The sequence below is a fragment of the Chiloscyllium plagiosum genome, unplaced genomic scaffold, assembly GCF_037043375.1.
Source record: "Chiloscyllium plagiosum isolate Xiang-an unplaced genomic scaffold, Cpla_swu_hap1 HiC_scaffold_44, whole genome shotgun sequence".
Classification (NCBI taxonomy): Eukaryota; Metazoa; Chordata; class Chondrichthyes; order Orectolobiformes; family Hemiscylliidae; genus Chiloscyllium; species Chiloscyllium plagiosum.
The window spans coordinates 8875543-8889177 of NW_028270182.1; the positions used below are offsets into that span (position 1 = coordinate 8875543).

Here is a 13635-nt window from a genome sequence, read left to right on the forward strand (position 1 = left end):
CCGCTTTCTCCCCACATCCCTGGTGTCATTTCCAGACCCCACCGTCCCCATTCTCTCACTCTCCCAGCCTGGGAATGTGATGAGCTGGTATTTTCCACATCACAGGCGAATAGCCACACTTTGTTCCATGTGGGGATCTTTTCCCCCTTCCTCGGTCTGCCTCATTTACAAACTGCCTGTCAGAGCACACGCAGACTTGTCTGGTTTCCTTTGCAAACCACAGGCGTTTGTGTTTATGTGAAAGAAGTCATCGGGTTTGAGATTTCCCGTTTTGCTACGCAGCCAGTGACGAGGTTCCTCGCGTAAACACGCAGGACTCAGCATAAAATAGCCTCCGGTAGCAAAAAAGTCCACTCAATTTTGACAACAGGTCGGTATTGAATGTTGCTTTGCAATCGGCTCCAGTACCCTACCTCCTTGACCCACTCTTCAGAGGAAGCCCTGTTTCTCCCTGCTTGATGTAAGTATGATTTTAGCTAATTTGGGATCTGTTTCTGAAATTAACTCCAATCGTTTCCAGGCTGAAAGAGTAAGAGGGAGAGGAAAAGAGAGAGAGAGAAAGAGTGGCCTGATCTAGAATTGAGACAAGGGAAGAATAGGGAGAAGCTAAACAGGCTGAAGCTGTTTTCCCTGGACAGTCAGACACTGAGGGGTGACCTTATAGAGGTTTATAAAATCATGAGGGGACATGGATAGGGTAAATAGAAGGTCTTTTCCCTGGGGTGGGGGAGTCCGGAATTAGAGGGCATAGGTTTAGGGTGAGAGGGGAAAGCTATAAAAGAGACTAAAGGGGCAACCTTTTCACCCAGAAAGTGGTGCGGGTATGGAATGAGCTGCCAGAGGAAGAGGTGGAGGCTGGTACAATTACAGCATTGAAAAGGCATCTGGATGGGAACATGAATAGGAAGGGTTTAGTGGGATATGGGCCAAGTGCTGGCAAATGGGACTAGATTAGGTTAGGGTATCTGGTCGGCATGGACGAGTTGGGCCGAAGGGTCTGTTTCTGTGCTGTACATCTCTAAGACTCTGTGAAAGAACGGGACAGTGGACTTCATTTCTGCTGTAACACCTTTCCAGCTCCTTCAATCTCCCACATAGTGTTGCTCCCCAATACTGGGCCCCTGGGGGTGTCTTAACTCTGGTCTAGCCCGGGGTGCGGGGAAGTGATTTGATTCACAGGGGCGAGCGGTTGCATTTATGTAGCACCGTCCCCCACCCCAGAGTAGCCCCATGAAGTACTTGGAACAGGGAGGGTGGGATATGGGATGAGGGTTGTGGCTAATCGGTCACCAGTACCCATCATCTCACCTTTGCCCCAGATGTCCCTTCAAATCTTGCTGGGAACTACCAACCTCATGGTTTAGAATTAACAACTACTCTGGTATCACTGGCACCGAGATAGGCCAAGATGCATGCCACTACCCCCTGTCTGAGTGAGGCCATTGAGCACGGTCCACAGAGATGCCTTGCTCTGAGAGAATTGCTTCTGTATCATTCAATAGGCCTCACAGCCCACTCCCATGGGGTCAAGTGAGGATGAAGGGCCAGCACAGGGCTCAGTGTTGGAGAGTTTCCCACTGTCCCTAAAAGGAGTCTGGCTTGATTTTCTTTACCCATCCCGCTCAGCCATTCACCGGTTTGCTTGATTCTGTGCTCTGAGCGGCATTGAACGTGCATTTGCATAGCACCCTTTGACCTGATTTTTAAAAAAACAGGCCAGTTCACGTGCTCTGCAGGAGGCTGGCGCTGCAGAGATTTATTTTGCCTTCACTCATGGGATGTGGGCAGCACTGGCTGGGTGGGCCTGGCCTTTCTCACCCTGTCCCTAATTGCCCCTCCAGTCGGTGGGGGTGAGCGGCCTTCTTGAACCGCTGCAGTCCACATGTGATAGGTTGACCCACAATGCCCTTAGGCAGGGGATTCCAGCAACTTGACCCAGTGACACTACAGGAGTGACCAATGTATTTCCAAGTCAGAATAGTGAGGGGTTCAGAGGGGAACTTGCAGGGGGTGGTGTTCCTATGTATCTGCTACCCTTGTCCTTCTCAATGAAAGTGGTCGTGGCTTTGGAAGGTGCTGTCTGGGGACCTTTACTCCTCAGAATCCAAGGATCAAGGAAATTGGTAGCATGGGTTGTGAGGGGTTTGGAAATACTAACAGGTGACAGACAGCTTAGCCAAAAAGTTTAGTTTTGAAGATTGTATTCAAGGAAGCAGAAATAGAGAAGCTTAGGATAGTGAACTCCAGGACTAGGCACTGCAGATGAAGCCTCATGTGTCTGGCAGAGAAACTGAGACACACATTCATGAAGCGAGACTTAACCAGTCATTTATAAAGGATGACCAAATCCCCCCCTGCTTTCAGAGATACTTTCTATGCAAACCAGTTCTGAGGAGTCATTACACACCACTGGAGTAGGGATTGGGGGAGCGTGAACCCAGGTCTCTAAGCCCAGAGATAAGGACACTATCACTGTGCCACAACAGCACTAATCCCTTGTTTAGGCCATAAGGTAGAGGAGCAAAATTAGACCATTCAGCCCATTGAGTCTGCTCTGCCATTCGATCATGGCTGAAATGTTTCTCAACCCCATTCTTCTGCTTTGTCTCCATAACCCCTGACCCGCTTTCTAATCAAGAACTTAACTTTGGCTTCAAGACACTCAATGACTTGGCCTCCACAGCTCTCTGTGGCCATGAGGTCCACAGAGCCACCACCATCTGGCTGAAGAAATTCCTCCCCATCTCAGTCCACCCCTTTACCCTTAGGCTGTGCCCTCAGTTCCTAGTCTCTCTGACCGGTGGAAATGCCGTCTCTATATCCACTCTATCCAGGCCTCTTGGAATTCTGTATGTTTCAATCAGATCCCACCCACCCTCATCCTTGTAATCTCCACCCAGACTCCTCAACCACTCCCCATAACAAGCCCTTCATCCAGGGGATTATTCTTGTGAACCCCGAACAACATGCCAAAGTACAAAGGACAATACAGCACAGGAACGGACCCTTTAGCATTCCAAGCCTGCACCGATACATTCATCCCATATTCAGTTAATCTGCATGACATATCTTGGAGCATTTGCATTCTGTAGGTTGAGCACTCCTATTGCGGAAGAGCCGTTGTTTTTTTGGTTGACAGTCTCCTTGGAAATTGAGCTTTCTGTTTGTATTACTGACTCATGATTCACTTTTTCAGGAAAGGGCCTTATCAAAACTGTGAACAAACAGATTGTGACACTGTACAACTTCCTGAGATCAAGCAGCGTACTGGTTTCTGTGGTTTCACTGTGGACCAGCATTGACTTACACTGCACTGACAAATATATCTCTGACTCCGGACTCAGACTTGTCTCCTGTGAATAAAGAAATGACTGCCATGCATTTCGGATTGATGCTCGGCCTTCTCTTCTTGGTCGGAGACTCCTTACCAGGTAAGATAGATGGCTGCCCTTCCCACTCTCTTCCCCCATAACCGAGAACTGCACAAAGACATTTCAGGGAATGTTCCTGCTCCCTGTAAATGTGCAAGTGGACAGCTTTACTCTGTATCTGACCCTGTGCTGTCCCTGTTCCTGGGAGTGTTTGATGGCAGTCAGTGTAGAGGGAGCTTTACTCTGTATCTGTCACCGTGCTGTCTCTGTCCTGGGGAGTGTTTGATCAGGGGCAGTGTAGAGGGAGCTCTAATCTGTTTCTAACCTCATGCTGTCCCTGTCCTGGGAGTGAAAGGCTGATGGAGAAACAGCGCGAAGGTAGAGAGTCAGACGGAATTGATGAAAGTGAGACCAAGTTGGATAGAAACCCTGAGCGAGAGTTAGACATGGTGACAGATAGATTGGTAAGCAGTCTGACATGGGTTAAGGTAAAACTAAAGTCATCTCAGTCCCAGAGGACCATAGTCCTGCTCTATCATTGGAGAGAAACAATTGCTAATGGATTTACTCTGACGGTCGGCATATCTCATGCAAAGGCCGAGATTAAGAAGGTGGGGCTTTCATAGTGTGGAGTTATACTGAGGGTAGTGCACCCTCAATATTGACTGAATTTATTCCTTTCCTTTGCAGAGGCCATACAGTGTGAAGAAAATGTAAAGCCCGTGATGGCTATGCAGAGAGGCACGATTTATTTGCCATGTTACTTTAGGCCCGAGGGGCAGCTCGATAAGCTGTTGGTGTCCTGGCAAAAGGCACATCGGGACTATCCCCTGATCGTGCATGCAGAGAGGCGAGGGGGCGAGATGCAGGGACAGCAGGACGACAGCTTTAAAGGCCGCACAGCTCTCCCTCCTAACTGGGATCAAACGGGGAATGTGACTCTGCAGCTCCGAGAACTGAGGAGCACCGATTCTGGGAACTATACCTGTTACGTGAGAGCAGAGCAACGTTCCACTGTCTGTGCCTTGCTGCAGCTAACTGTGAACTCAGGTAAGCAGGATTCTGATTCTGTTGCAGCGTATAAGTCCTTACCCCCAACCTCAGCGTACCCGTCAATAGGACTCTTTGCTGAAATACAGTCACTGTTTCTTTCCTTAATTCATGGAGTGAGGGTGTCGCTGGCTAGGTGAGCATTTATTGCTGTGAAGGGTGAACCAGATTGCTATGGGTCTGGGCATGTAGGCTGGACCAGGTAAGGATGGCAGTTTCCTTCTCTAAAGGACATAAGTGAACCAGATGTTTTTTATCCTCCCAAAAGGTGGCAGTGGATTCATGGTCATCACTAGATTCTTTATTGGATTCTAATTCCTCTATCTGCCATTGCAGGATTTGAACTCAGTTCCCCAGAACACTATCTGCGGCTCTGGATTAACAGTCCAGCGACAATATATTGGCCCATCGCCTCCCCTTTTTAACATGGGAAATCCAGCAGGCAACCGGTTCATTGGAAGATCCCACAGGCGATGGTCTGATGGTCCAGGTTGCATTTATTTTTAATAAGAGACGTGAGGTTTAGTGTTGGAGAGCAGGTCTCTATTTAATATTCATGCGTGAAAGAGATCAGAGAGGAAAGTGAAGTTTTGCATAAAGCTCCATAGTGTCCTGATCACTTTCACTGAGGTTAGCAATCTTAGAATCCCTACAGTGTGGAAACAGGCCATTCAGTCCATACCGACCCACCCTGACCTTTAATTACTCTACATTTCCCCTGACTAATGCACGTAACACTATGGGTAATTTAGCATGGCCAATCCACCTAACTTAACCTACCACATCTTTGAACTGTGGGAGGAAACACAAGCACCCGGAGGAAACCCAGTGTGACATGGGGAGAACGTGCAAACTCCGCACAGATAGTTGCCTGAGGCTAACAACTATGCCACTCACAAATTAAACAGGTGCCAGGACAAAACAAGTTGAGGTTCCACTGAGATTCAAACTCGGATTGCTGGATTCAAAGTTCAGAATGCTAGTCATTAAACCAATGAACTATTCTGTCATACCTCAGAGACCATCAGCAGCAGAATTCAACAATCACCTCTTGATATTCGTTGGCAAGATGATCAGTGAATCTCCCACCAATATGATCATGGAGGTTAATATTGACCAGAAGCCAAGTTGGATAAACACAGTGGCTACAATGCCAGGTCAGAGCCTAGGAATATTGCAGCATATAACTCACCTCCTGCCTCCCTAAAGCCAGTCCACCATCCACAAGGCATAAGTCAAGAGTGTGCAGGAATACTCTTCACTTACCTGGACAGACAGCTCCAGAAATACTCAAGAAGCTCAACACCATCCAAGACAAAGCAGCCTGCTTGATTGGCACCATATCCACAAACATCCACTCCCTCCACCAGTGACATGCAGTAGCAGCAGCTTGTACCATCTACAAGATGCACTGCAGCAAAGATCCTCAGACAGCACCTTCCGAACCCACAACCACTTCTATCAGTCAGGACATGGACATGGGAGCACCGCCACCTGCACCCTAACCTAACCCAGACCTTAACCCAAACCCTAAGCCTAACCCTATCACAAGTTCCCGTCCAAGCCACTCGCCATCCTGATTTGGAAATATAACGTCAATGTCACTGGGTCAAAATCCTGGAACTCCAGAATGGCACTGTGTGTACAGTGGTTCAAGGAGACAGCTTACCGCTGTTTTCTCAAAGGGGGCAATTAGGGATGGGCAATAAATGCTGGGCCCAGCCAGCGATATCCACACCCAGTGATAGAATGAGGGAAAAAAAAGTTAAAATGGATTTTGCCTCCTCATACTTTAGCTGCTATTGTTGGATTTGACTCGTGTTTCTGGAGAGATCATGTAGGTGACATTAATTATCCAGAATTATAACTTCACCTCTAGGTCCTTACATGGCTCAGGTTGAACTTTTCACTAAGATCTTGGTCAGCACGGGTAAGTTGGGCTGAAGGACCTGTTTCCATGCTGTATGACTCTGTCACTCCATGAATGCATTCCAATAACAGGTTTTACCACATTGCAATGTCTCACCCAAGCCTGATTTAACATTGGCTTCAAAGTAGTTATCTGTCCTGAAGTTATGGACCAGGCTGAAGGGGACAAATGGCCTCAGGCCTGCTCCTACTTTCTTACATTCTTTCTGTACGTATTGTTGCTCTTACTAAAGACTTGCTTTCCTCTTTGTTCAAACGTTTAGGGGCCTATGCACATCTCTCCACATGGATAACAGTCTTGCTCCTACCACTGATGAAGATTCTAACATGATGGTCACTCCTCCTCCAGCCCACCTTCCGTGGTCCGGACCTCTGGGGTCTGCCTTCCTTCCTCCCACAGCCTTGGCTGGAGAGTCTCAGAACACAGCCTCTAAAGCATCAGAATTCTTCTTGTCCACTGAAGCTTGTGGATTGGGGGGAGTTCAGTCGTGAGAATATTCAAGACAAGAAGCCAAAGGATTTTGTTTGAGTTGAATGCATTCAGTGTTGGGGGGGGGAGGGGTGGAGAGTTGTTATGAAATTGGGGATGTTGGGTACCATGGGGTAAGACACAAGTTGTTAACCAAGACTTAATTCCGTCCACAAGCATCCACTCCCTCCACAATCGACGCTCAGTAGCAGCAGTTTGTACCATCTAAAAGATGCAGTGCAGAAATTCACCAAAGATCCTCAGGCAGCACCTTCCAAACCCATGACCACTTCTATCTGGAAGGACAGGGGCAGCAGATACATGGAAACACCAACCTCACTGCAGGTTCCCCTCCGAGCCACTCACCATTCTGACTTGGAAATATATCGCCCCTTCCTTCAGTGCCACTTTGTCAAAATCCTGGAATTCCATCCCTAAGAGCATTTGCAGGTCAACCCACAGCAGCGGTTCAGGAAGGCAGCTCTCCACCACCTTCTCAAGGGGCAACTAGGGGCGGGCAATAAGAAAAATTGGGTGGTGGTTTAACCTGAGGGTCAGCATGTCTCCTGTGAGGAGACCGGGAGATCGTTCTGTGGTAATCTCAGCTGGAGTGAACCCTCACTGTTGGCACAAAACTGTATGGCAAATCAACTGAGTTCACACAAGCCAAAAAAGCTTGTGATGCCCACATCCCGTGAACCAATAAATCAAAAATCGACAGAGAGATAAGCCAATGGGTAGAGAGGGTCTGTTAATTTTTCCTGTGTGCCAATGGTGAGCTTCACCATCCTTAAGTATCCTTGAACTGGCTAGCTTCTTCAAAAGCCTTCAGATAGTACAAGGAGTTTGATATTTAAACGGTAAATTATTTGTTTAGAGAAAAGGGTGAATATTGCAATACGATGTGCATGTACATTTCGGGGGTCAACCGCGGTCAGTCATTGGACAGTTCGATATAATGCATGACTCGTATGACTGCTTACAGTAGCAGTGGTTGGCCTCAGTGGTACAACACCCACTGTGTTTGTAAACCTATTGTCTGTCTCATCTAAAAATAAAGCACACGCGTTCTTGTCACAAGCGATTGGCGTGCATGTGTTAAAGAGAAGAAGGTAACGGGGGGTGCGAGGGAGGTGGGAGAATGAAGCAGCAGAAAGTGAAGTGCTATGGAGCCCGGGCTGACAGGAGGGCATGCACCATGCTATTGGGCCAAATGGCCTCCCTCTCACGTCGCTGGGCCTGTGAATTCTGAAAACTACAGCCATCAAGAGTTCAGTGAACCCAAATGTAATACAGGTTCACTTGAGTAAGTCCCCAGAAGGTGACCCAAGGATGGACAGGTTGTGGAGACAGCAACAACACAGGAACAGGCTAATCAGGGCAGAGGTGCCAACCAAGCAACACCCTTCCTGCCCCTACCAACCGAACTATGAATTGTTGCCATAAATTTGGCATTCGTGTGTTGGTATCCGGATGAGTGCACGAGGTAAAAGCTTAGGCAACACATCTCCCTTTTAGATACAGTGCACTGTGTTTATCTAGCACCTCTGACCACCTCATTTTTTCGACTGGAGGAAAGGTTGCTGGGGATTGGTTGATGGGTTGGCTGTGATTGGCTGAAGCGTTACCAAGGGAGAAATCATCTGGGGGAACTATAAGCTCCCCATAGTTTATTGGTGGCGTCAGAGCCTCTGCAAATATGGTGGCCCAATGGTTAACTCTCCTACCACACAGTACCAGGGACCTGAATTTGATTCCATCCTTGAACAACTGGCTGTGTAGAGTTTGCATGTTTTCCCTATGTCTGCATAGGATTCCTCCCACAGTGCAAACCAATAAGTACTTGGCAGTGTAAACTGTTGTCATAAATTTGGCATTCTTGCATTTGTATCCAGATAAGTGCAAGTGGAAAAGCTGAGGCAGTGTGTCACTCTTTTAGCCTTGTTCTCATTTTGTTCTATATTTACGTGGAGCCTTTCATGTAATGAAGCAGCCAACAGTGGTTAGCACTGCTGCCTCACAGCGCCCGAGACCCGGGTTCAATTCCCGCCTCAGGCGACTGACTGTGTGGAGTTTGCACGTTCTCCCCGTGTCTGCGTGGGTTTCCTCCGGGTGCTCCGGTTTCCTCCCACAGTCCAAAGATGTGCAGGTCAGGTGAATTGGCCATGCTAAATTGCCCGTAGTGTTAGGTAAGGGGTAAATGTAGGAGTATGGGTGGGTTGCGCTTCGGCGGGTCGGTGTGGACTTGTTGGGCCGAAGGGCCTGTTTCAACACTGTAAGTAATCTAATCATTGACAGGGGTTACATAGAATAAATCTGACTCAAAACCCTAGAAAGAGATATTAGGTCAGTTCTAATGAAAGTCTTAGAGGTGGGTAATGCTGACCATCTTGCCATTCTAATCTAATCCCAGCTGCCTGTACATGATTGGTATCTCTCAATTTCCTGCCTGGTCATGCATTTGTCTAAACGCCTCTTAAACTTTGCTATTGTATCTTTTTCTATCACCTGCCCTGGTCACATGATCCAGGCATGACTCTGAACAAAAGCCTTCCTTCTCACATGTCTTTTAAACTACCTCGCACCCTTCTCTTTAAAGGTATGTCCTCTCATATTTGATATTTCCACTCTGGGGAAAGGGACTCTGACTATCCAGGTGAACGTGGGTACTGCCGATGCTGGAGATTAGAGTGGTGCTGGAAAAGCACAGCAGGTCAGGCAGCATCTGAGGAGCAGAAAAATTGACTTTTTGGGCAAAAGCCCTTCATCAGGAATGACTCTGACATGCCCCTCAAAATTTTATATACTTCAATTCTGAAAAAAGAAGCAAGGTGAAGGAGTCTCTAATGAATGGCAGGACACTGGGTAGTTCACACAAACAGAAAGATCTTAGGGTAATTATTTACTGATATAATACAATACAACACAGGAACAGGCCCACCAATCCTGCACCAATTCCTAACCCTTATTTAGATCCATTACTTATTGTCCATGTTCATGTGTCCATTAAGATACACCTTAATCATTACTAACATGCCTGCATTCACACCTCCATTGGCACCCACCACCGTATGTGTGCAAAACTTTCCCCTCACTTCTTCCCTAAACTTTATCCTCACACCTCGAATCAGCTCCCTCTTGTAGTTGACCTCTCCATCTCCACAGTTGAATTACCAAATATGAGAGGGCATACCTGGGAGGTAGGGAAAAAGCCTCCAACTATCCACACTATCTATGCCTCCTATAATTTTGTAACGTTCTATCAGGTCACCCCCTTGGCCTCTGTCTTGCCAGTAAAGACTATATGAGTTTAAAATCCGACTTCAGATCCCAGAAGTCAGTAGAGCATGTGATTAGGATGGTGAAGGTAGCACATGGTTTCTGCTTCTCATGCACTCTGCTTTCATCAGTCATGGCATAGAGTATTAGAACTAGGCCTCAACCTGATAGTAGGCCTCACCATTGCTATGGTGACCATCAGCCAAATCCCATACTTTGGGTCCAGGGACCCTTCCTCAGAACTGAAGGTAGCTAGGAAAAGGATGGTTTTTATACAGAAGACAGAGTGGCGGGGAGGAGTAAATGATGGGTGGAGATAGAGCCCAAAGAGAAACAAAAGAGAGAATATATGCAGAGTCAGTTGATCAAAGAGGAAGTGAATGGAGGTCAACGTTTATGGGCCGGGTGCTGGCAGGTGGGACTAGATTGGGTTGGGATAACTGGTCGGCATGGACAGGTTGGACCGAAGGGTCTGTTTCCATGCTGTACATCTCTATGACTCTATATGCAGGTTTGCATGGATTCGCCATGCTCAACATCTCCATAGTGTGTGGGCTAGGTGGATTAACTGTGGGGTTATGACTGAATAACTCTCCTTTGACACCTTCTGCTGTCTGAGTTCTGCACTGAACGACTGGGTGGCAGGAAAATAAGACTGAGGCATGTGAGTTTGGGCCAGTTCCCTGAGGGAGGAGAAAGACAGAAAGTGAGGCATAATGTCCCCACCCAGGATCAAACTGGGGACCATTTGCATGTGAGACAAATATGTTAACCACCACACTACGCAAACTATGCTGGAGCAGAACTTTGTTACATGTTCATTCCTGCCCGGAGACAGCTCTGTGATTCAATGTGATTAGATACAATGGTAGCCCCAGGATATTGGCAGTTTCTGTGCACAGAGCTGTGAGGATGCTAACACCGAGAGTCTCTCTGTGCCTCTGTCTGTCTGTCTCTCTGTATCTCCCTCTCTGTCTCTGTGTCTGTATCAACCTCGGTGTGTGTGTCTCTCTCTCTCTCTCTCTCTCTGTATTTCTCCCTCTGTATTTCCCTCGCCTTTGCTCTCTCTCTCTCTCTCTCTCGCGCTCTGTCGGTATTTCTCTCTCTCTCTCTCTCTCTCTCTCTGTGTCTTTGTGAGAGCTTGGTCAGTCTGACAATGCTGGGAGACAGTTGTATTAGCTGCAGGTGTGGAAAAGAGCATAAGACATAGGAGCAGAAATTAGGCCATTCAGCCCATCGCGTCTGTTCTGCCATTCAATCACGGTGACATGTTTCTCAACCCCTTTCTCCCTTGTAACCTTGATCGTCTTGACAATTAAGAACCTATCTATCTATGTCTGTCTGAAATCAGAGGAAATTAGCTCAGAGGGCAGGAGCAGGCTGATATGATGGGTTCATGTGATAGCAAGTTAGACAGGTGGATGTGGACAGATGTATATAAACCAAAGCCTCCTGACTGAGGCTTCCTGTCAGTATTGTGGCAATTGTGGCGAGTATGTGTCAGGATAGCTGACTGGTCTAATGTGTTGTGTTCAGGTGCAGTTTCTGCTGGAGGCATGGGTTTGAATCCCACTCCTGATAGTGAAGGTTTGTTTTAAATTCATCAATGGCTGGAGTGTGACACAATGAACACTGGTGTCTCCATGTAGGACAGGAAGGCACTCCTGCTGACGTAGTGTTAGATAATTACATTAAAACCGAAAGAATGTCAGATGCTGGAAATCGGAAATTGGTGGGAAAGGTCAGAACTGTGGCAGCCTCACTGGGCCTGAGAGGTTAACCTTGCTTTCTCTCCACAGAGGCAGCCAGACTACTGGGCGTTTCCAGCAATTTCTGCTTTCGGCACAGCTTAGTGTTTGCAGTGAGTGTGTGGAAGGGAGGTTATTGTAGGTTCCCCTGACAGCAGCAGCAGCAGCAGGAGTCGGGGCCTAGATGAGTCTTGGCCAATCCAAGCTGTGGGTTGGACATTATGTTGGTTTTAATTTCCGATTCCCAGCAGCAGCAGAGGCAATGTATGACCCGGCTACCTCAGTCGGTAGAACATGAGATTCTTAACCCCGAGGATTAAGGTTGTGTGTTCGAGGCCCATGTTGGGTGAAGCCTTCCTTTTCAATAAAACACACTCTCACACCTTCTTATCAACAGCTCAGTCCCACTTGGCTGATCTTTCACTGATCTTAGTGAATCAAGTTAAAAATCACACAATACTAGGTTACAGTCCAATAGGTTTATTTGGAAGTATATGGGTTCACATAAACCTGTTGGACTATAACCTGGTATTGTGTGACTTTTAACTTTGTCCAGACCAACCTAACACCGGCACCTCCACATCATTAGTAAATAAAGAGGCCCAATTCTCTCTGATGGGGTGCAGTGGACACATAGTCTCTCTGCAGCCACTCGCTTTATTAAGAGCTCTATTAGTGCTGCCTTTATCAATGACACACATGGAGGAAGGCTGGGCCGCAAAGCCAGAGGCTGCACACATTCACACTCACTCACAGACACAAACATTCAGCTGGACCAAAAACAGAAATTGCTGGAAACCCTCAACAGGTCTCTCAACATCAGTAGAGAGAAACCAGAGTTAACATTTCAGGTCAAGTGACCCTTCCTCAGTTCTGAAATATGCTGGAACAACTCAGCAGGTCTGGCAGCCTCTGTGGAGAGAAAGTAAAATTAACATCTTGGGTCCAGTGACCATTCCTTCAGTTCTGAACTTTTCCAGCAATTCTGTTTCTGTTGATGATTTACAGCATCTGCAGTTCTTTTAGTTTTTATTTAATATCTGACACTACATCAGCAGGTTGTGTGATCCAGTCCTGAAAGGGGGATGTTAGTGCCAATTTTATCACAAGGTGACACTGCAGTCATTCATGACTTTAAAATGGTCCCTCACTGTCAGGGGTGGGATTCAAACCCCCACCTGCAGGAGAGACTGGACCGGAACACAATGCCGTTAACCACTCGGCCATCCTGACACTTACCAGCCATGGGCTCCACAATGTTCACAGTCCAGGAGGAAGCGGTTCATTGAGGGTCTGTCCACATCTCTCAAACTCTCTTTCTCTCACACATTTCCCCATCACATCAAACCTGATCCTGCCCCACTGAGCTCATATCCCCCTACATCGACTCCATTCTCTATCCACTTGCCCAGACCCTATTTATTTGCAGCTGATGCCCTCCCCTATATCGACAATTTCCAGTCCCCTGGCACTAACTGCTTCCTGTTCACCATGCATGTCCAATCTGTCTACATCTCTATTCCCCACCAGGGTGGTTTGAAATCTCTAAGCTTCTTCCTCAAACAGAGACCTGAACGCTTCCCATCCACCACCCTCTCCTCCACCTGGCTGAACCTTTTCTCTCACTGAACCATTTTTCCATTAATTCATCTCATCACCGAGAGTCTCTCTATGCCTCTGCATCTCTCTCTCCTCTCTCTCTCTCTGTATCTTCCTCTCTGTATCTCTGCCTCCCTGTATCTGCCTCTCTGTCTCAATTTGTGTCTCCATATCTCCATCTCTCTCTTAC

At 47.4% G+C, this 13635-nt stretch overlaps 1 protein-coding gene across 1 annotated transcript; it reads left to right on the forward strand.

Annotated features, from left to right (window-relative positions):
* The first annotated feature begins 310 nt into the window (after nt 1-310).
* On the forward strand, nt 311-7899 carry LOC122544427 (myelin-oligodendrocyte glycoprotein-like). The gene is made up of 4 exons (XM_043683676.2): nt 311-460; nt 3197-3431; nt 4062-4421; nt 6614-7899. Exons 2-4 carry the CDS (start codon nt 3368-3370, stop codon nt 6679-6681), a joined length of 492 nt encoding a protein of 163 aa, XP_043539611.1. The 5' UTR covers nt 311-460; nt 3197-3367; the 3' UTR covers nt 6682-7899.
* Nucleotides 7900-13635: the final 5736 nt, after the last annotated feature.